Source organism: Pelodiscus sinensis, chromosome 15, assembly GCF_052426305.1.
Source record: "Pelodiscus sinensis isolate ZL-2025 chromosome 15, ASM5242630v1, whole genome shotgun sequence".
Lineage (NCBI taxonomy): Eukaryota > Metazoa > Chordata > Testudines > Trionychidae > Pelodiscus > Pelodiscus sinensis.
In genome coordinates, this window is record NC_143066.1 from 17,564,628 (window position 1) to 17,588,755 (window position 24,128).

Genomic DNA, 24,128 nt, shown 5'->3' on the forward strand with positions numbered 1-24,128 from the left:
GATAATGAAACCCACACTAACTGAAAAACAAGCTACTGTATAAAATAAACGACATTAGGAGTTTAGATGATGAAAATGAAATTGTTTTCTTTGCTTACAGTAACAAACACCTTACCAGATACATTTCATAGCTTCCTGTGGCAGATCAGAAGGAGGAAATCCTAACGACCCTACTTTCCTGTAAACAACTTCAAGCAGGACAACTTCCCGTCTATTATCACGGAAAGAATTCAAGACCTAAATTCTACATTTAAATCGTGCTAGAAATTTTCATTGTATTAATAATCAAGAAATCTTTTAAAACTGTTAATGTAATTATACGGTAATATCTAATCATATAATTGTACTTCAGTATAATTGTACTTCAGCAATCTTTTTAAAAATGTCAGTAGTGCCTAAGGCACTTAGAAGATTAAATCCATTACAAGTCAATGGGAGTTAAGTTCCTAAATGACTTAAGTGCTTTTGCAAATCTGATCTTTGAATCTTTTACTGTAGAATAGCATATATAATTTATATTATAGCAGTATCTACAGGGGTCAGCTAAGCTACAAGACCCATTATGCATACTCAGAAATAAGCATACTCAGTTTTTTGCTCTGAAGAATGCACAGTCTAAATAGACAAGAGAGAAAAGGCAGAAGAAAGGCAAATAGTATTATCCACATTTAAAGAACTAAAAGTTCAGAGACCCTTCCTGCAAAAATTTATGAACACGCTTAATTTTATGCACTGCGAGTTCATTCACTGGTTAACTGGTTCCAGTTAACCAGCAACTGGTTGGGAGCTTGGGCAGCTCCCTACCTGCCTTGGGCAGGGGGTTGCTCCAGCCCCACAGGGGCCTGCTATGGACAGGAGCTGCTCTCATCCAGAGCTGCCCTTGTCAGTGGTGGCCCTGGGTGCCCCACAGAGGAGCCTCTGTTCACGGGGAGCCCAGGTGCCCCAAAGGCAATAGCTGCTCCGGTCTCCAGAGCAGCTTCTGTCTGTGGAAAGCCCAGAGCCCCGCAAGCTGGGGCTATTCCTGAGAAGCAGCCTCTGTCTGTGGAGAGTTCAGATCGCCGCAGACAGGAGCTGGTCTGGCGAGCAGCTGCAGCCACAACCCCAGTGCAGGGGCTGGGAGCCGATGGGAGCCTCACAGGTTGGGAGCTGCTCCAGCCGGACTGGAGCAGTCCTCCATCTGGGATCCCACTTCAATCAGTTATACACAAGGCACACCCAATGTTTAACCAGTGAACTGATTAACCAGGATTTAACATTCCTACTTTTTAGAGCATAATTCATTTTAAAATTTAAGCTGTCAAATGCTAAAAATTCCCAGGGGGAAGGAAGGCAAATATACAAAGATGCTGAAAAAATCTAGAAAGGAAACAAAGCAATTGGGGGAAATCTCAATTTTCAACCACATTAATATTAATGCACTTAAATTCAAGCTATAGTTGGATTCAATACTTGTGGTTTGTCACCACAATGATAGAATTACAGCCTTGTAATGTACAGATGGAAAACATTATTCTATATATTATGTGCAATTCCAGTTTAGTCAGTTTTAAAATATATAAGAATGTTATTTATAAATATGATTATTTATTAACCCATCCTATTCTTCTATTTATTGGTTCTTTCATGGCTTTTTCCTTCTTCTCTGCCTCCCCCTTATTTCCACATCGGGTGGAGTAATAACCTCAATGAAACCCTCCCTTCTTAAAAATAAGAAACATATTTTAGGTCCTTATGCTTATGGATTTCAATTCAGAAGACACAGTTTCCAGAGGGGACAAAATGCCAGTTCTTTATCAAAGGAGCCCAGGAGCACTTTGGCTCAACTACGGATTATCCACAGAACCCAGTGGTATAAGGATAGCCAAAGCAAGAAGGCACATATGGTAGAAATTTTGTCCTTTAAAAAGGAGGGGGCTTTTTGGCTGCCAGGGGAGGGTACATGCTGGAGTCTCAATTGCAAACAATTATAAATTATGTTGAGGACCATGCATTTGAGATTGAGGAGCTGTGCTCCAGGAGCTGTGCTCTCTCAGCCGCTTCCTCCTCCTTCAGTATGGTCCAGCTATCTCCAGGTGCATAAGAGAACTGAGCACCAGCAATCTCCTTACAAAATTTCTGCTATAGCCCAATGAATGTTACTAAGACAATATTCAAGATACATATGAAGTGGCAATTCTAATAGTTGTCAGTACTGAATGATAATATTACATGCCTCGGTAGATTGCTGGACTGTTCCAAGCTAATTCATGTTATTGCTGCTTTGCCAATTAACTGCACAGCACGCAGAAGGGTTTAAAAACAATGCAAGCTTAGAGTCACAATGTATAGCTGAGAAACAAATTAAAAAACAATTATAAAACAGAAAAAAAGCAAACTATATAAATAAGTAGTGGTAATGAGAAAGCAACAGTATTCCCTGCTAAAATTGAGGAAGACACCCATCTCTGTTTAAAAATACTTAGTCCTATTCCTTTAGTTTAAAGCAATTTGTGAAATCTTTTCAGGGCACATTCTAGCATGTACCATGAACTGAACTAATGCATAAAAATATCATTCTGAAAAGATCACTTATTAATTTCCTTTAGAACTTAATTAATGTTCAACAATTAGCATTTAATTGAGAGCTATTTAATAAATAATAATGAACCTGGCCTTTGAAAAGATCTGAAAGTGAAACAGAGTATTTGCATGCATGCAAAAAAATGTAGAGAATTTTAGAGCAAGCACTTACAGACTGAATCTACTGTGGCATGTCTGCAATTTTTTGCCCCCCAACCAGCAGGTAACTGACCTTCCTTGAGACTTTTCTGGCTGTTCACCTCAAGACATTCCTTATCTTTTAATGTCTCAATATCTCCAGTAGGTAAAATCTCTGGAAAGCCCTGTTGCTGCTTCTTGGAGCTATCGATCATGATGAGACTCCTTTGAATGGCAACATCCAACATAGGAAAAAGACCAATTTGCTAATCAGCAGTACAATGTTCTGTATACACTGCTGCCCAGTTTCTTCTCAAAATAATTGAGCAATTATGTCTTTAAGCAACTGAAAGCAGCCATTACTCTTTACTTCCTAGTCTGACCTACAAATACACTCAATTTGCCCGAAGCCCTTAACTCGCTTCCAGACAGAGAAACAAGAGCTTCTGAAGCTGAACTCCCAAAGCCCACCCCCTTTCCCAGACAACCACTATTCCCTCCCCTTTAGCTATCCTGGCTTCCTCCGTACTTTTATGTTTCAGTATGCAGCTTGATCATCAGAATCATCTGACAAACACTGAGTCAAGCAGTTAAAAATAAATCCAGCAGTTGCTGAAGGCGAAGCCTTTGCTGATACCTAAGATAAATAGTTGCCGTGGTCTCTCTTTCTAAACACTGCTGGAGGCTGTGGAAATACTTTATGTTGGTTGATGGTCATATTTATTACTCTTTAAGTTTCATCAATAAACGAACAGCTGAACATAATGAAAATTATGTAAAGAATGAATATTTTGCAGAAGCATATTTACTCAGCATAGCTGGAAATCTTAACAATTACAGGACAATTTGAAAGCAATTGATTTCTGCGCTACTGTTCATACTACAAAAGGTACATACTACCTATGCGACACACAGATCTTACTCTTTGTAATACATTTTTTAAAGGGCAGATTTCTATTTTTTCCTTTTTTCACTATACTCATGAGGCAATAACATTTCCCTTTTTTCCTGCACTCAGTCCAGAGCATTTCCTTCTACATGGTCTTTCTGATTTCCCATTCTCACCAGCAAGAACCTCTTTTACTTTTATATTAGTAATCAACACATCTTCTCAGTGTCAACTAGGAGGTCTTCAGGACCCCTGGAATTCTTTGGCACCTTCAGAAGTTGACTTTGTAGTAACAGCAGACTTATTTTGCTGCAAATGTTAGTAAATACAATGATATTTTGCAGTAATGATGTGTTTTCTCAATTTACTGCTAGCTGCAAAATTTACACTGAACTGCAATCCTCTTGTGTGCACGTGTTTTGACACAATGAATATCCTTAAATATGCAGGTGACCAGCGTAAGCAAAACTATATTTTACAACTGTGTATATTTCAATACGAGGCTAAAGGACAGGCATTTACTTAAAAAAACCACAATGTGATCAGGACTCAGGATCATTTACATTTTAAGAGGTTTGGTCATGATCTGTAATATCTTGCACTATTTCCTAAACATACTATTAATTCTAGGAACAATTTTTGTCTGTCACATAACAAAAGTGTGTGCAACTGAAAGAGTACATGTATGTTAATAAATAAGGTTAAGATTTTGTTATGGTTATTTTTGTTAGTAAAAGACACAGAGAGGGTGAATAAATAAAAATTCACATAAGCCCAAGACTGATCTGTAACTTCTACTAAAATAACTGGGAAGTAGGAAGTGGGAGGACCAGCTGACTAGGTGGGGGGAACCAAAGCACCAGCAATACAGGGAGGGGTAGGATCTCAGAACTCTAGCCGCTGCGGCAGTGGCTACAGCTAATGTTCCCTCTATTTTTTCCCATTCATGTGTGGAATTAATTTTGTTATGGAGATGACATAGGGCCAAGGAGTTCGGAGAGTAAGAGAGACTAAAAATAAGAACATTTGATATTTTAAGGATTTACTAACTTCTGGTGAATTATCCCCTCCTGAAACCCACAGTTCTCTGTTTGTACCACCACAACTTGCTTTGGAAATTATTTGATGTAATGACTAGAGAATTAACTGTATGTGTCAAATAAGGAGTATGAATTAGCCAGTCTGCTCTCTCATGAAAATAAAAATACGGAAAATGTAACATATAACATTTTAAATAGAAAAAAATAGCCTACATAAATGTCAACAATATTTAAGAATATTTTAACTATTTTACTTTTTACTTTAAGTGTTATAAAATACTTGGTATGCAAGCCATCTTCAATTACTGACAATTCTCTTTGGCCCTAACTGTGCAGGTACATAAGAACAAGTGTAACTTTTCTCACAAGTAGGCCTATTCACTTCAAAGTTATGTGCACGTGTATTTTCAGAAACTGAACTAATGTGAAAATGTTGAGGTTTAGAAGTTACTATCTATGCCACAGGAGAAAAGGTTATTTTTTCTTAATTTTGTTTTTCAAGTCTTCTTATGCTAAGCCAAAAGACACCATCTCCTTTTTTACCTGCTCATCACAATAAGAAAATAAAATAATTGGACCTTCTGAATACTAAGGCAAATATGCAATGTTTTCATAATGTCAATGGTGTGAAGACTTTTCTACTTTCTTTACTAATTACAGGAGATTTTCTTATCAAGATTAAAATTTAAAGGATCTTAGATTAAAAATATGGAATACTTTTAATAAGCAGTTTGTACTAAAGGTAAATTAACTAAATTTACTTAAGAATGCTCTTTTGCACCAAAGCATTTTTCTAATGAGTTTGGAGGTGTCTCCACAATTGTATTGAGGCCAAGGAGCCCTAATGTATCTAACTAGAGGGTTTATCCAGTTTTGCTCCGGTTCTTAACTCAAGTTCTTTTTCTTCATTTAAATCAGTGTTCTGGGGTGGGGATGGGGATGAAGGGTTCAGTATGCAGGCTGCCTCAGGGAGAGAGGACAACCCCAGCTCTCTCTCACCATTGCAGCCTAGGGCCAGGTGAGAAGTGCCTGTCCATTGTCATTGCAGCTGCAGTGGCACAGCTGGGGGATACGTGCATGTACCCCCACCTGGGGGCAGACAGGCAAGTAGACAGACAAACAGACAAACTCTCTGAAATATATAGTAGATCGCTGTTCTCTTCCCCGTGTTGGGCGAAAGGGATTCTAGCTGTCTCAGTCCCCAACACTAGCCCTTTGCTGCCCCCTGTGGTCATTCTATAGTATAACTCCCTCCTACCAGACCCTCCCTTTCTATTTTACAAGAAACAAATCGAATTCCAGGCACATCCAATTGTTTTGGCACAACCAAACCCTTAACTTGCTTTAAGTCACAATAAGAGGGAGCTGCATACCAAATTTGGTGGTCCTAGCTCTTACTGTTTAGGAAGTGTTCTTGAACAAATGGACTCACAGACGGACAGATAGACAGATGCATATTTCTAAAATATATAGTAAGAAGATGATTTATCCAGCGTTACTTGGGTCCTTAACTAAATGAATTGGGGGGGGGGGGTTGGAAATAAAATGAAACTGTACATACTTCATTTAAATCATTGCGCTGGGATGGGGAGGAGGTTGAGTATGCAGACTGCCCCAGAGAGAGAGAACTAACCCAGCCTCTCTCACCACAGCAGCTGGGGGCCAGATGAGAAACACCTTTCTATGGCTGCTACAGCTCCAGCTGGCAAAGCTGCGGGAGGGTGCATGTCCCCCTGCTAGTGCAGGTCCGGGTTCAATTGTTCCCTGTGCTATCCAGCCACAGTGAGGAATGCAGCAAATTGCACACTTTCTCCTTGCTCCCTGAAAAAGGGGAACAGCCAACAATATCCCCATATAAATAGGATACAAGGGAGGAGATTCAGCCCATTCTGCCCACCTACAGGGCACATGGGAGGCGGGAGGGAGGCTTGGGGCTAGGCAGTCCCGGATGGGGGAAAATGATTACCCCAGCCTGCCTCTTTCACCTTCCTGGTGATTCTGTCTCTTTTGTATGGTTTTATGAGAAGCAATCTCATTTCAGGCACACCTCATTTTCCTAGCACAACCAAACCCCTACCTTGCTTTTAGTTATGGTAAGAGGAAGCAGTATGCAAATTTAGTAGTCTTAGCTCTTACTATTTAGGAGGAGTTCTTGAACATAAAGACAGATGGACATTTACACAGAGAGACAAACTCTCTCAAATATACAGTAGACGATGGTTCACTTTGGTCTGAAACTACAAGGACAGTCCACAATTGGACAGCACAATGATTTCACTTTTCTTTCTAGGTAAAAGAGTCGAAGACTTTTCCATATACTATAATAACTGTATGATGTAGATGTTTGGTTTAATGGAAATTAAAAAGAGTAATAATTAGGGTTGCCAGGTGTCCAGTTTTGAACCACACAGTCCAGTATTTGAGCTTTCTGTTTGGGAAACAAATTGAGAAAATATAAATGAGAAAATATAAATGTCCGGTATTTTCTAAATAAGATGTAATGTAGATTATGATGTAATGTCAAATGTGTCCGGTATTTTTGTTGAAACCATCTGGCAACCCTAGCAGTAATCACATTGTTTTTTAGGAAAACCCTTGCAGCAACAAAAAGGGTTGTGCGGACTTCTGACCCAAAAGATCTTTTTGGAAAGTATGCCAAAATAGGGAAGCTATTGACATGGCCAAGACCTTAGGAGTGAATTTGGCACAATTTGGATGACTAGGAAAGTCCTTTACTATTTTCTTAAGTATTCAGCCTTAGATAGGTAGCAGATGGAAAATAAAGATCAGGTCTAAATTTCATGTATGAGAGGATATAAGCTTGTAGGGACTTCGGGCGTCTTGAAAAACATTATAATCTTGGCACTGTGATAGCTAGAAACCCTAACAGCCAACCATGACTGTGAAGAAAAATGGGTCCATCTTGTTGAAAGACTTAATTCTTCGGGTGTTTTAAAGGACCAGAAAAGTAGCTCATATAGGTTAAGCACAGAAAAGAATGCCATTAATTATTTCAGAGACAAAAAGCAGCTATGTGCACATAAATGCTTCGAAGCTGGTTCTGTCCTCTAAAAATCTGCTGTTTGCAAACTGCTTACAATAAATAGTCAAATATATTATTTAAATCACATTTTGCTTAAATGCAAAATATATAAGATCATATTAATTTGTTCTGTAATACGTCTGATTTCAGTGATTTTAGCTGTAAAAAAAACCCTTACTATACAAGAACATCCTTCATAAATACTCAATTTCCCCATTGCCCTAGTCCAAACACTCATTAAGCGTGAGAAAAAATTATGCTGCTGAAAAGCTGGGCACAGCCAAAGGAGGACTTCCAGGCAAGTAGAATACAAACATTGCTCAAGGGACCTATTTAAAAAATGGGCAAGGTCACTATATTCCTACACAAATTACAGATGTACCAGACTATTATTTTACAGATTCTTTTTTGAAATAAAATAAAATAAAGTGAACACATTATTAATTAGCTGAGTTAATAATGGAAAAATAGAGGATATAAACAAAAAAGATATAGGGGGAAATTATATGCTTTTATGTTTAAAAAAGTGTTTTAAAGTTCATTTTGATCCTGAAACAATTCCATAATGATTCATAGAACAGACTAAGAGAAAATATTATTAACAAGCAAATCTATCACAAAAAATACTATAGAGTGTTCACTTGAACTTTATGTGTCACGGTACTAAATGCAGTTCTGTCATTTGTTTTTTGTTTACAGTAATTTTTCATGTGAATTAAATGCTGATGAAAGATTCCGAATTGAAATCATGGAGTACTGCAAGACTTTGTCCCTAGACCAACCAAAGATTGGGCAGCAACAATCCAACCTTCTCTAAGACTTTTCTACACTGGCAAGTTTTTTTGAGGAAAAGTGCCTTTTGTTGACAAAACCGCGTGAGCGTTTACATTGCAATGTGTCTTTTTTGGGGAAAAACAGCTATTTTCATAGACACAAACTTTCAGCTCCATGAGGGAATTATTTCTTTTTCACTTTCTCTGTTAATAAACATGTAGCGTAGACACCTGGAGGCATTCTGTTGCTGATTCTGGCCTCCAAGAAGTGGCTCACAATTCCCAAGAACCTTCTCTGGTCAGCAGTTTGAACTCCACTGCCCTGCAACCAGTTGACCAGCTATCCACTCTGTCACCTTGCAAACCCTGCAAAATTTTAATCCCATTTAATCCCATTTGCTGCAAAATTTTAATCCCATTAGATGTCTTTTTATTTGAGTTCACTGCAGAGGATAACAACTGTCTGATTTCATCCACACTGTTGTTGAGGCATTTGATGTAATGCATGAGGTACACTACCTAGGACCAACCTTACAAATCATGGTGCCCTTCACAGCCTAAGCACCTGGACTCCCCTCACCACTCTTGCAAGCTGGTTCAGCATGCAGAGGTCTCATGACATCTTCCCAGGAGCCTATGCCTGGCCATCGCACCAAATGCTTCCCCACTTGGATTGCCACAGAGCTGCTGGATCTGATCAGTGTCTGGGGTAGGGATGTTAAAATGTGTTTATTTGTGTAAACGGGTATCCGCTAACATTTTCAGCAGATACACATTTACATGTTGGAGAGAGGGGGAGATGGGAGCCAGTGCTTGTGGGGAGTCATCTTTTAAGAGTGCTCCCCACAAGCACTGGCTCCTGTTTCCCCACCACCCCACCTCTGTATCAGAGGCAGGGAGGGGCAGTCCGCTCGGCAGGAGCTGGTACATTCTGGGAGCAGGCTTCAAAGCCAGTTCCCTGTGCGTACTGGCTCCCTCCTCCACCCTTCTCCCACGCTACTGTGTCCGTATGAGAGGCAGCAGCACAGGGGGAAGGAGCTCCACAGGCGCTGGTGCTCGGTGGGAGATGGCTTTTAAACTAGTTCCCAGTAAGCACCAGCTTCTGCCCTCCCCCTGCTGCCTCTGTGGGAGGCAGCAAAGGAGGGAAACAGCACTGTAGGAGCTAGCACATGCGGGGTGCCAGCTTAAAAGCCGGTTCTCCACACGCACCGGCTCCCGCCTCCCCTCCTTGCTGCCTCTGATGCAGGGGAGGAGGGAAGAGGTGGCAGGTTGCATGTAACCAAGAGGCCCAGGCATATCTGTTAACCATGTATTTGACTACATTCTCAAATCCCTAGTCTGGGGAGAGGAGTCTGTTCAGTCCCAGATGTAATTGACCCATCGGAACTGGGACACTTTTTGCCACATTTCTCAATCTTCATGTGAAAAAGGATATGAGCCGGACTGTACAAAGAATAAAGGACTCAGACAAGGCCATTATAAGGTCCATGAAGCAAAGTGATGCTCTGGTGCTTCACCAAAGAGCTGCCATTTCTATAAGGAGCTGGACGCTATCATCAGCAGTGACCCCACCTCTACTGCCAAGAGCCTTGTTGATGCTTTGGAGGGCAAGGAGATAGTACATGGAGCATCTAACCCAGAGGATGAAATAGCAAACAAATAGGTTGAGGTAGACAAGGATCAGGGACTCCCCCTGTGGTCACCAAGTCTATCTGGCAGTCAGAAATTGTTCTCCACTTTTGACGGATGTAGCGAGTCTGAGCAACCACTTTCTGAGGACCAGGAAGCAGGGGATGAGATGAAGAGTGAATGGCTGTGGTTTGTGGAGTGTGGGACTGAGGGCAAGAAAAAGTGGGAGGCTACGTTTTTGTGAGCTGCGGGTAGTTCTGCATAGCTAATCCATATGGCTAAGCAGCATGTTAATACTCACTGTGATCTCAATGGAATCCTGCAGAAAGAGGCTATCAAACTTTTGGAGAGGTACTTGTACATTTTCAGTTTAACATTCTATGGCAGTGATGCTTTGTCACCTCTCTTATGATAAGACACTAGCCCAGGAGTCAGCAACCTTTTCAAACCAAAGAGCCAAACTACATCAACATTCAGAACAAGTGGTCAACAAAGAGCCCTATGGGAATGCCAATTTGCATGACTGAAAATATACAACTGAATATTATTGATAACTGACGTAATGATTAATAATAGCATAAATGAAATGTACTCACATACAGGCAGTCCCTGGGTTACGTACAAGATAGGGACTGTAGGTTTGTTCTTAAGTTGAATCTGTATGTAAGTCGGAACTGGCGTCCAGATTCAGCTGCTGCCTCGGGGCACGGGCTTCCTGTAGTCAGCCACTGGTCAGTTTCAGCAGCAGCTGACTTGGGGACACCTGGGGCAGAGCAGCTGTGGTGCTGCTGGGTTGGTCTAGTAGCACCGCCGCTCCTCGGCGCTACTGGACCAACCTAGCAGCACCCCAGCTGCTCTGCCCCAGGTGTCCTGATTCAGCCGCTGCTGAAACTGATCAGCAGTGGCTGAATCAGGACGCCTGGGGCAGAGCGGCTGGGGTGCTGCCGGGTTGGTCCAGTAGCGCCCAGAGCGGCGCTAGGGGACCAACCGGCAGCGCCCCAGCTGCTGTACCACAGGCGTCCGGAGCAAAACCGCGGAGCATGGGGGCAGCGGGACAGCCCAGACGCGCCATGGCTGTCCTGCTGCCCTCGGGTTCCGCGGCTTTGCTCTCCTTTGCTCCCCGTCCCCCTGGTCTACAGACCAGGGGGACGGGGAGCAAAGCGGCGGAACACGCGGGCAGCGGACAGCCCAGACGCGTCTGGGCTGTCCGCTGCCCGCATGTTCCGCCACTTTGCTTCCTCTCCCTGGTCTGCTGGAGACCAGGGAGAGGGAGGGCCCCATTCGTAACTGCGGATCCGACATAAGTTGGATCCGCGTAACTCGGGGACTGCCTGTATAGGTTTGTTCTTAAGTTGAATTTGTATGTAAGTCGGAACTGGCTCCAGATTCAGCCGCTGCTGCTGAAACTGACCAGGGGCTGACTACAGGAAGCTGGAGGCAGAATTGCTCTTCCCCCAGCTTCCTGGAATCAGCCACTGATCAGTTTCAACAGCGGCTGAATCTCGAGCCTGGGACAGAACAGCTGGGCTGCCAGGTAGGTCCCTGCAGGACCAACCCGGCAGCACCCCAGCTGCTCTACCCCAGGGTCCACAACAAAAGCCTGGGCTGCTGGGGTGGGGGGGCGGGCGCACTAGCTGCGCCCTCCCCCCCAGCAGACCAGGGATACGGGGAGCAAAGCCGCAGGGGCGGCGGGGTGCCGCGCCTCTGAGGCTTTGCCAGAGCAAAGCCTCAGAGGCGCAGGACCCCTCCGCCTTCCCGGCTTTGCTCCAGGTGTCCCTGGTCTGCTGGAGACGGTCCCCAGCAGACCAGGGGCACCCGGAGCAGCTTTTCTCGCCCCGGAGGTCGAGGTAGCGGGACCGCTGCGCTCTGGGCGGTCCCACTGCCTGCGAGCTCCGGGACGAGAAAGCCCCATTCGTAAGTGCGGATCCGACATAAGTCGGATCCGCGTAACTCGGGGACTGCCTGTACTTTATTTAATAGGACTTCTGCTGCTGCATCTTTTTGCACATTTCTTTGAAGTTTACATCATAACTGGTCAAATCCAGCTTCATGCATGCATTCAGGCTGTCTTCTGCCAATTTTATGGCAGGGGACTGTTGATATGGGGGGGTGCAGAAACCTAGGTTGAGGTGTATGAGAGGTTCAGGGCAGGGGATCTGGGTATATGATGGACTCAAGGCACAAGGTTGGAGTGTGTGAGGGTGCAGGAGTGTTATGGCAGGGGACTAGGTATATGGGCGTATGATGGGCTCAGGATTGGTGTGGGGTGTGTGCAGGAGTGTTATGACACTGCAGCCATATGGGGGGTGGGCCCCAATTGGGGGCTTGTTCGCAAGGCTTCATTTTTAAATAAAGTGAAATATGTCCAACACAAAAGATTTCAACATTGTCTTCATTTAAGGCAGGGGTGGGGAACCTTTTTTGGTGAGGTTTTAGAGGGGGTGAGGGTGGAAGGGGGGTCTGAGTGGGAAGTAAGGTTCAGGAGCAGTCTGGGGGCAGGCTATCTGACCAGGGGACAGGAGTGGGCTGGGGGCAGGCTGTCTGGCCAGGGGGAGTGACTGAGGGGAGTGCTGGGTCTGGGCATAAGGGCTGGGGGGGCCACTTACTTGCTTTCGCACCACATGTAACAAGCCTCCCGCTGCTCCCATGTGCCAGGAAGGGGAAGCCTGCAGGAAGTGTTTCCTGGGGGAAAGAAAATGGCAGCACACAGAGCTATTTTTGGATCCTGGTTTCTGACAAGGTGGAGGAATGGAAAGAGCAGCACACAGAGCCATTTTGTTCCCCACACACTTGATCCAGCAGGGAGGCTCGGGGCTTTCTCTGCTCCCCCTCCCCTCCCCCAGGAAACCGGTGCTGCTGTTCCAGCGCTGTAGTGCCAGCACTGGCTCCCTGCTGCAGAGGGAGTTGGGGCTCCAAAAGAGCCATATCTGGCTTCCTAGTGAGCCATATTTGGCTTGCAAGCCATAGATTGCTGACCCCTGCACTAGCCCACACCATTCATCTATCACTTGTGCAGGAACCAAAGCAGAACATAGGTGGCGTACATAAGGAGTAGGACAAAAGCAACAAGCCTAGAGAGGTTGTGCTCTGGTATCCTTGCTTAATTTGGAGAGACAGGTGTCTGCCACAGTGTTACCGGTCCATGGAGAAGTGTGACATAATTAGAATTATGTTTGTAAAAGGAATTTTCTAGTCCTGGCTGCAGTTTCTGTTGTTGACATGTACTGAGGCTACCACTTCTTTCTCCTCACTCACCATGATTAAGGTGCTTGCCAAGATGTGTTACTTTCAAGGGCCAGCAGAACAGTGAGTGAAAATGTTGGAAAAGGGGGTCGTAAGTGAAATGTTACAATATAGGAATCAGTGTTAACAGACACCTATTTGTGGATTGTGTTCAGTATCAGCGACCTTGGCAGCCCCATTGCACAGTGCCTCTGAGTACTTGCTACAGATAAGAAAATGCCTTCATAAAAGTAGGGAGGATTCGATCCATGAAGTGCTAAATCATTCAGTGAGTGCATACAGATGTCAGAAACAATGCTTAAAAAGCTGTGAGGACAACCAGGCCACAGACTACATGACCAGGGTGATGCAGGAATAGACAGAGATCCTCAAGTGTTTAGTGAAGCAGCACAGTGATCCAAGAAGGGTATCATCCCTCCTCCCCACAGAAGACTCAAAATTCTGTGTCCATCAATTACCCCTACAATACCCTCACATTTCTTTTCACTTTCTGGGAGCAATCATTTTGCCACGTACTCCACCCCCTCTTCCAACTTTGATTATGATACCTGAGTGTACGCACATTTGAGAGTTGTAACCCTTTCCCAGCACCTCCCTTACCAGCTCTTGGGCATGCTTTATTGCATTTCAGTGCACTGTTTTCTGGTGAATAAAGACATTTTTATAATGATTCAAGGCTTTTATTTACTATTCAACAATCTCACGGACCAATCACTGAGATCCTTAAAGGTAAGTTCTTGGCTATGTGTTGTATTGGATAGGGGGTGGAATGCCCCGTGAGCAACTGTAACAGAGGTTTATTTCAGTGCCCCTCATTTTGAAAGTGCACCTCAAAGCTTCCTTGATGTTAATAGCAGCCCTTTGAGTTCCTCTGACAGCTCTAGTGCCTGATTACCCAATCTCTGCAGACAAGTGCTATGCCTCCGTGTTCCACCTCTGAGCAAAAAATTCACACAAATTATGCAAACTGCAACAAGATGCAATGACCACAAGAATATTGTATGCAGTGAGTTCTAGCCTGCCATAGAGACACCTCCATTTGCCTTCAATCTCCCAAAGACGTATTTGACCACTGTGTGGCACCTGTTCAGCCTATTGTTTAAATGCTCCTTATTGCTATCTAGCTACCCCATTGTACAGTTTGATGAGCCAGTGCTGCAAGGGGTAAGCTAGGTCTCCCAGGATCACAAGGGGCATTTTCACAACCCCCACTGTAATCTTGTGGTCTGGAAAGAAAGTCTCCGCCTGCAGCTTTCTATACAGCCCAGTGTTCCTGAAGATGTATGTCATGCACCTTTCCAAACCACCACACACTGATGTCTGTGAAATATCCATAGTGATCCACAAGCACCTGCAGCACTATCAAGAAATATCCCTTCTCAGTGGCAAGGTGGGCTGGCACTAAAATTGGAATGTGTGCATCATCAATTGTACCTCCCTCCCACATGTTGGGAAATCTCATGTCCACAAAGCCAGCCCCTACGTCATGCACATTTCCCAGAATCATGATCCCATAGAAGAATGTGATTTATTGCCCTGCACATTTGCAGAAGTACAGCACCAGTGGCAGACTTCCCCATTCCAAACTGATTTGCAACTGACTGGTAGCAATTAGGAGTCACCAGTTTCTCACAACAATTACCGCGTGCTTCTCAACTGAGAGAGCAGCTCTCATTCTGGTGTCCTTTTGCCATAGTTCAGGGACCAGCTTAGCACACAGCTCCAGGAAGGAGACTTTATGCATCCTAAAGTTTTGTAACTATGGATCTTCATCCGATACTTGCATGATAATGTGATCTCAACAATTAGTGCTAGCCCAAAAGCACCACTCTACCCTGTACAATTACTCTGTGACTACCAAATGCAAGGAGAGGTTGCTGCTGTCCATATCATGCACACTATTTAGAAAATCTAGACATAGACAAATCCATAGCTCCAGATTTAATGCATCCGAGGATACTGAGGGAGTTGGCAAATTTCATTGCAGAGCATTTGGTCATTATGGGTATGTCTAGACTACATACCTCTGCTGACAGAGGCATGTAAAATAGGCTACCCAACATAGTCAATGAAGTGGGGATTTAAATATCCCCAGCTTCATTAAAATAAAAATGGCCACCGTGCTGTGCCGAGGCTTACAGGAGTGGTCGACAAAGGCTTCCCCTGTCGACCAATCTGTGTCTTGACTGACGCGTTGTGCCGACAATCAGCTGAGCCGGCACAGCGCGGTGGCCATTTTTATTATAATGAACCTGGGAATATTTAAATCCCCGCTTCATTGACTATGTCGGGTAGCCTATTTTACATGCCTCTGTTGGCAGAGGCATGTAGTCTAGACATACCTTATCATTGAAAACTTGTGGAAATCGGGAGAGTCCCGGATGATTGGAAAAAAGCAAATGTAGTGCCCATCTTTTAAAAAAGGGAACAACAATCCAGGGAACTACAGACCAGTCAACCTTAACTCAGTCCCCTGAAAAATCATGGAGGGGATCCTCAAGAAATCCATTTTGAAGCACTTGGAAGAGGGGAAAGTGTTCAGGAATAGTCAACATGGATTCACCAAGGGCAAGGCATGCCTGATTAGCTTCTATGATGAGGTAACTGGCTCTGTGGACATGGGAAAGTCAGTGGATGTGATATATGTTGACGCTAGCAAAGCTTTTGATACAGTCTCCGACAACATTCTTAGCAGCAAGCTAAGGAAGTATGGATTGGATAAATGAACTTGTAAGGTGGACAGAAAGCTGGCTAAATTGTCAGGCCCAACGGGTAATGGTCAATGGCTCGATGTCTGGTTGGCCATCGATTTCAAGTGGAGTGCCCCAACGATCAGTTCTAGGACCAGTTTTGTTCAACATCTTTATTAATGACCTGGATGAAGGGATGGATTGCAACCTCAGCAAGTTTTCGGATGACACTAAGCAAGGGAGAAAGGTAGATATGTTGGAGGGCAAGGATAGGGTCCAGAGTGACCTAGACAAATTAGAAGATTGGGCCAAAAGAAATCTGATGAGGTTCAACAAGGACAAGTACAGAGTCCTGCACTTGGGACGGAAGAATCCCAAGTACTACTATAGGCTGGGGACCGACTGGCTAAATAGCAGTTCAGCAGAAAAGGACCTGGGGATTACAGTGGATGAGAAGCTGGATATGAATCAACAGTGTACCTTGTCACCAAGAAGGCTAATGACATATTAGGGAGCATTAAGAGGAGCATTGCCAGCAGATCTAGAGAAGTTATTGTTCCCCTTTTTTTGGCACTGGTGAGGCCACATCTGGAGTATTTTTGGCACTGGTGAGGCCACTTCTGGGTCCCCCACTACACTGGATGCATTGGAGTGGGTCCAGCGAAGGGCAACCAAAATGATTAGGGGGCTGGTGCACATGACTTACGAGGAGAGACTGAGAGACTGGGCTTATTTAGTCTGCAGAAGGGAAGAATGAGGGGGGGATTTGATAGCAGCCTTCAACTTCCTGAAGGGTGGTTCCAAAGAGGCTGGAGAAAGGCTGTTCACAGTAGTGACAGATGGCAGAACAAGGAGCAATGGTTTCAAGTTACAGTGGGGGAGGACTAAGTTGGATATTAGGAAAAACTATTTCACTAGGAGGGTAATGAAGTACTGGAATGGGTTACCCTAGGGAAGTGCTAGAATCTCCATCCCTAGAGGTTTTTTAGTCTGGGCTTGACAAAGTCCTGACTGGGATGACTTAATTGGGATTGGTCCTGCTTTGGCCAGGGGGCTGGACTTGATTACCTCCTGAGGTCTCTTCCAGCACTATGATTCTATGAAATGACTATGCGGATAACTACACAGCCATTCTGTTATTTTGAAATAATTACGAAATTACAGACGGCTTATTCCAAAATCTGCAAACCTTATTCCACAAGGAATAACGCTTATTCTGAAATCGCTATTTCTAAATAAGGCGTGTGGAGATGCTTCACGGCTGCTATTTCAAAATAGCCCCTCATCAGGGCCATTCTAAGTTATTCCTCCCCAGTGCCTTCTGGAGCTCTAAATCGAGATAGCACATCTACATTAGGGAAGCCTGTCTCGGACTAATTTTGAGGCTTCCCTGCAGTACAGACGTTCTATTCAAAATAAGCTGTTTCAGAATAACATATCCATACATATCCGGATATTGTAACACTAATTGGCAAGTTGTTAACAATAAAATACTTTCACACTACATTCTCATAAAACAGAAAAAACTCTTGTATATATTCAGAGCATATCCACAACTTTCCTATTGTCTGAAGTAATAGCATGTTTGCTTTTAACTAACAGGAAGCATATAAAGAAAAACAGATTGGTGAGAATAGATGACTAAATCATTTACCATGTAAAACAGTTTTCCAGAAGAAATCTACATAGATTAAAACTAGGATGGGTACACCTACTCATACTACAATTACACTTACACTTGCAGGATAGACATACCGTAAGGATATTTAAATACATAAACTAAAGAACAAAGATTGGAATTACTTCTGTGCTCCTTATCACAGAACATGTTCAATATTTTATTTCTATTTTTCTAGAGCATTTATTTTTAGAGCATTTATTCTAGGCAAGATCATGACATTGGGAGTTATTATTTGGAAGAGTGGCACATTAAAACAGATCTAAATATAATCATGAAAAATAATGTTCCCAAGATCTCCACTAAAGTCTTTATTGACCTATAATCTTGAAATGTTCCTCCTAAGTGAAGGCAGACTCAGTATTTTGATTAACTGAGGACATGTCTACACTGTGGAGAAGATCAACCCTCCAGAGGTCGATCTTCTAGCGTTTGATTTTGCAGGTATAGCGTAGCCCCCACCAGCATCCTGTACTCCTCATTCTATGATAAGTAAGGGAAGCCAATGGGAGCATGTGCTCCCATAGGCTTCCCGCAGTGTAGATGATGCAGCGGCTCAGCTTTGGTTAAGCAAAATCCAGCTACGCATTTTGCACAGGAATGTGGTGAAACAGACCTGTCTGGGACAAAAAGGGGCAATCAGGATGACTGTGACCCTGCCCTGCTAGATTTTGTGCAACACTCACCATTACCCTAGGGAGTGGTAACCTATGGCTTCACTGTCACATTACATGGCATACTTGCATTTGCCCTGGGAATTGAACAGATCTCTTGTTGGGGTCCCCCATCACATGAAAAGGTTGTGTAGCCCCATGTCATGAAGTTCCTACTCATGGTCAATCACTAAGTGTCTACTGAGGGAGTCTGTAAGCATACTCAGTATCCCTGGAAGGTAGGCTGTGGACAGGGTGATCTGTTGCTGACACACCAGTTCTGAAAGTTGAACTGCTGTACACTATGAGGCTGATCTTTCTCTCCCTTGCTTGTTGATGTAAAGGAGATCAGGACATGGTGAGAGTGGATGAATGGAAGAAATGATTTGCATGCCTTCATTAGTGACCATAATTTAATACTGATGTACATTCTGTATTGGACTGGGCCATGCCATATTGCCCATAGAGGATCTGAAATCTACTACGGATGCATCTGCAGTAATGGTCTTGTCTGGAGAAGAGGGGAGAAAGAGGATCTCCATATACACTAGTGATGTGAAAGTGTAAACAGTATATATGGAGCCCAGGCTCATCAGTTAATGTTCATAGTTACATGTAGGATCCTATTATGCACCAGTACTGGCATGCATGGGTTCCCAGGGAGATGTCTGCCACCTCATGCCGGTACCTTTGATACAGGGGCAGCAAGACAAGGAAGCATGCAGGAGCTGGTATGCACAGGGAGCCAGCTTAAAAGTCAGCTCCCCTTGTGCACTGGCTCCTGGGGAGCCGCTGGCTACTCCACATGTAATGTTTGAAATTTTTCAGCAGTTACACAGTTACTTAATTACATACACTGTAACATTCCTAATATATATATGATGAGAATTTGTCCATTACAGGAGGGAGGTCAGTATCTTGGTGGGAATTGTTAGTGTGAGGTTCATGGAATGATGGTTGGGAAGTAAACCAACTGTAGCCATTCTTGAAGGCTGCAAAGGTGAAACCTTACAAATGGAGTGATGTACATGCATACGGCCAAGTAGCTGAGTAGGGACAGGCAGAGAATCTCAGAACTGGAAGGAACTTGAGAGATCATCAAGTGCAGTCCCCTGCAGTCATGGCAGAACCAAATACCATTGGGAACAGTGGAGGGCACAGAGCCATGCGTGTCCCCAGGGAGCTAAACCAGGAAAGCACCCCCATATTTCTTACACACCCTTCCTCCTGCACACACCGCAAACTCCCACCCTACTCCTGCACCCTCCCTTCCACTCAGACTACGTGTTCCTGTACCCCACCTCCTGCCCAGATTTCACACCCTCATCCCGCTTTCTAGAAACCCCTTCCCATATACTGAGTCCCTAATTTTTGGCCTCTCTAGAGTCTATGGGGGCCAGAAAATCTAATAGATACAGCTCCCCAGAGGAGTTAATCCAGCCTGCGGTGAAGCCCTGAACCTCGGTTCATAAGAACATAAGAATGGCCATACTGGGTCAGACCAAAGGTCCATCTAGCCCAGTATCCTGTCTGCCGACAGTGGCCAGCACCAGGTGCCCCAGAGAGGGTGGACCGAAGACAATGATCAAGCGATTTGTCTCCTGCCATTCCTCTCCAGCCTCTGATAAACAGAGGCCAAGGACACCATTTTATCCCCTTGCTAATAGCCTTTTAGGGACCTAACCTCAATGAAATTATCTAGCTTCTCTTTAAACTCTATTATAGTCCTAGACTTCACAGCCTCCTCTGGCAAGGAGTTCCACAGGTTAACTACACGCTGTGTGAAGAAGAACTTTCTTTTATTAGTTTTAAACCTGCTACCTATTAATTTCATTTGGTGTCCTCTAGTTCTTCTATTTAGGAAACTAATAAATAACTTTTCTTTATCGGCCCTCTCCACACCACTCATGATTTTATATACCTCTATCATATCCCCCTTCAGTCTACTCTTTTCTAAACTGAAAAGTCCCAGTCGCTTTAACCTCTCCTCATATGGGAGCCGTTCCAAACCCCCTAATCATTTTAGTTGCCCTTTTCTGAACCCTTTCCAAGGCCAAAATATCTTTCTTGAGGTGAGGAGACCACATCTGTACACAGTATTCAAGATATGGGCGTACCATACTTTTATACAGGGGCAGTAAGATATTCTGTGTCTTATTTTCTATCCCTTTCTTAATAATTCCTAGCATCCTATTTGCCTTTTTGACCACCGCTGCACTGTGTGGAAATTTTCAGAGAACTGTCCCCGATAACTCCCAGATCTCATTCCTGATTTGTCGTAGCCAAATTAGCCCCCATCATACTGTACGTATAGTTAGGGTTATTTTTCCCCGATGTGCATTACTTTACACTTATCTACATTGAATGTCATTTGCCATTTTGTTACCCAGTCACTCAGTTTGGTGAGATCTTCTTGGAGTCCCTCATAGTCTGCTTCTGTTTTGACTATCCTAAACAGTTTGGTACCATCTGCAAACTTTACTACCTCATTGCTTACCCCTTTCTCCAGATCATTTATGAATAAGCTGAAAAGGATTGGTCCCAGGACTGACTCTTGGGGGACACCACTAGTTACCCCTCTCCATTCTGAACATTTACCATTTATTCCTACCCTTTGTTTCCTGTCTTTTATAACCAAGCCATGAAAGGACCTTCCCTCTTATCCCATGGCCATGTAATTTACACAAGAGCCTTTGGTGAGGGATCTTGTCAAAGGCTTTCTGAAAATCTAAGTATACTATATCTACTGGATCCCCCTTGTCCGCATGTTTGTTAACCCCTTCAAAGAACTCAGTTTAGTAAGACAGGATTTCCCTTTACAGAAACCATGTTGACTTTTGACCAACAAATTATGTTCTTCTACATGCTTCACAATTTTATTCTTTACTATTGTTTCGACTAATTTGCCCGGTACTGAAGTTAGACTTAGCGGTCTGTAATTGCCAGGATCGCCTCTAGAGCCCTTTTTAAATATTGGTGTCATGTTGGCTACCTTCCAGTCATTAGGTACGAAAGCCGATTTAAGGGATAGGTTACAAACCACAGATAATAGCTCAGCAATTTCCCATTTGAGTTCTTTTAGAACCTTTGGATGAATGCCATCTGGTCCCGGAGATTTGTTAACATTTAAGTTTTTCTATTTGTTCCAAAACCTCCTCTAATGACACTTCAATCTGGGACAGTACCTCAGATTCATCACCCACAAAGGACGGTGCAGATTTGGGAATCTCCCCAACGTCCTCAGCCGTGAAGACTGAAGCAAAGAAATCATTTAGTTTATCTGCAATGGCTTTATCGTCCTTGATTGCTCCTTTTAGAGCTCGATCATCTAGGGGACCCACAGGTTTTTTTAGCAGGCTTCCTGCTTCTAATGTACTTAAAAAACATTTTGCTATTTCTTTTTGAGTTTTTGGCTAGCTGTTCCTCAAAATCTTTTTTTGCTTTTCTTAGTACATTTTTACACTTGATTTGACAGTGTTTATGTTCCTTTCTATTTATCTCACTAGGATTGGACTTCCACTTCTTAAAAGGTACCTTTTTGCCCCTCACTGCTTCTTTTACATGGTGGTTAAGCCACGGTGACTCTTTTTTAGGTCTCTTGCTATGTTTTTTAACTTGGGGTATACATTTAAGTTGGGCCTCTATTATGGTGTCTTTAAAAAGTTTCCATGTAGCTTTCAGGGATTTGGCTCTAGTCACTGTGCCTTTTAATTTCTGTTTAACTAACCTCCTCATTTTTGTGTAATTCCCCTTTTTGAAATTAAATGCCAGGGTGATTAGTCCTGGATCTCCATTAGTGTTCTTCTCATCACAGGAATGTTGAATGTTATTATATTATGGTCACTATTCCCAAGCGGTTCTGTAACGGTTATTTCCTGAACCTGATCTTTCGCTCCACTCAGGACTAAATCGAGAATTGCCTCTCCCCTTGTGGGTTCCTGCACCAGCTGCTCCAAGAAGCAGTCATTTAAGCCATTGAAAAATTTTATCTCCGCTTCTCTTCCTGAGGTGACATGTATCCAGTCAATATGGGGGTAATTAAAATCCCCCATTATTATAGAGTTCTTTATTTTGGTAGCCTCTCTAATCTCCCTCAGTATTTCAATGTCAGTATCACTGTCCTGGTCAGGTGGTCGGTAATATATCCCTACTGCTAATTTCTTATTATTGGAGCATGGAATTACTACCCATAGCAATTCTATTGAACATGTTGATTCACTTAATATTTTTATTTCATTTGATTCTACATTATCTTTCACATACAGTGCCACTCCGCCACCCACCCGGCCTGCTCTATCCTTTCGATATATTTTATATCCCGGTATGATTGTGTCCCACAGATTTTCCTCATTCCACCAGGTTTCAGTGATGCCTATTATGTCAATCTCCTCATTTAATACGAGGTACTCTAGTTCATCCATCTTATTATTAGTCAGACTCCTAGCATTTGTGTACAAGCACTTTAAAAATTTGCCACTGCTTATTTGTCTGCCCTTACTTGATGCACTGGATTCCTTTGTATGTGGTTGTTTGTCTGCTCTGTCCCATGGTTTGCCCTCTCCCCTCCTCTCTTTCTGACTACAGCTTAGAGAATCTCTATCAATGGATTCTCCTCTAAGAGAAGTCTCCCTCCGATTTATGTGCATCTCCGCACCAATCGGCTTTCCCCCATCTCTTAGTTTAAAAACTGCTCTATGGCCTTTTTAATGTTTAGTGCCAGCTGTCTGGTTCCACCCTGGTTTAGGTGGAGCCCATCCTTCCTATATAGGCTCCCCGTCTCCCAAAAATGTCCCCGGTTCCTAATAAATCCAAACCCCTCTTCCCTACACCATCGTCTCATCCACGCATTGAGACTCTGAAGCTCTGCCTGCCTACCTGGCCCTGTGCGTGGAACTGGAAGCATTTCCAAGAATGCCACCATAGAGGTCCAGGATTTCAGTCTCTTTCCTAACAACCTAAATTTGGCCTCCAGGACTCTTTCCTACGTCATTGGTACCTACATGTACCACATACTATTGTGTTATTTGGTTCTCCCTCCCTCTCTCTCGCACTCTGTGAGCTGGAATGTGAGTAAACTGAGGTGTGTGTCTTTTTTCCTTCTTCTCAGTCAAGAGCCACATCTGGGGAGGGGGAGAGGGAGGGGAAGGTTTGCACGTCTCACTTTTGTGTGGACCCCAAATGATTTTTCTGAGCATCTGTGGCCCCCAACCCAAAAAAGGTTCCCCATTCCCCTCTAGACCATCCCTGACAGATGTTTGTCTAACCTGTTCTTTAAAATCTCTAGTGATGGAGATTCCACAACATCCCTAGGCAATTTATTCAAGTGTTTAACCAACATGACAGTTAGAAAGTGTTTCCTGATGTCCAACCTAAACCTCTTTTCCTATCCTCAGAGGTTAAAGAGAATGTTTTCTCCCTTCTCCTTGTAATATAACCTTTTAGGTATTTGAAAACTGTTATGTCCCCACTCTCTGTCTTCTCTTTTCTAGACTAAACAAACCCATTTTTTTTCAATCTTCCTTTGTAGGTCATGTTTTCTAAACCTTTTATCACTTTTGTTTCTCTTCCTTGAACTTTTTCTAATTTGTCCACATTTTTCCTGAAATGTGATGCCCAGAACTGGAGACAACACTCCAGTTGAGGCCAAAGCTGTGAGGAATAGAGACGAAGAATTATTTCTCATGTCTTACAACACTCTTGCTAATACATCCCAGAATTATGATTACTGTTTTTTGTTACAGTATTACACTGGTGACTCATTTTAGCTTGTGGTCCATTATGACCTTGAGATCC

At 43.4% G+C, this 24,128-nt stretch overlaps 1 protein-coding gene across 15 annotated transcripts in view; it reads right to left on the reverse strand.

Moving 5' to 3' along the window:
* Positions 1-24,128, reverse strand: part of MRTFB (myocardin related transcription factor B) — a 271,179-nt gene that overhangs the window by 111,711 nt on the left and 135,340 nt on the right. For 2 of the 15 annotated variants that reach the window (XM_075899341.2, XM_075899339.2), the window contains exon 1: positions 2,792-3,160. The exons of the other annotated variants lie outside the window; for them this stretch is intronic. In XM_075899341.2, coding sequence (XP_075755456.2) covers positions 2,792-2,945 — 154 coding nt within the window. In that variant the 5' untranslated portion in view covers positions 2,946-3,160. Of the gene's footprint in view, positions 1-2,791; positions 3,161-24,128 lie in introns of those variants that run through there. 15 annotated transcript variants of the gene reach the window in all.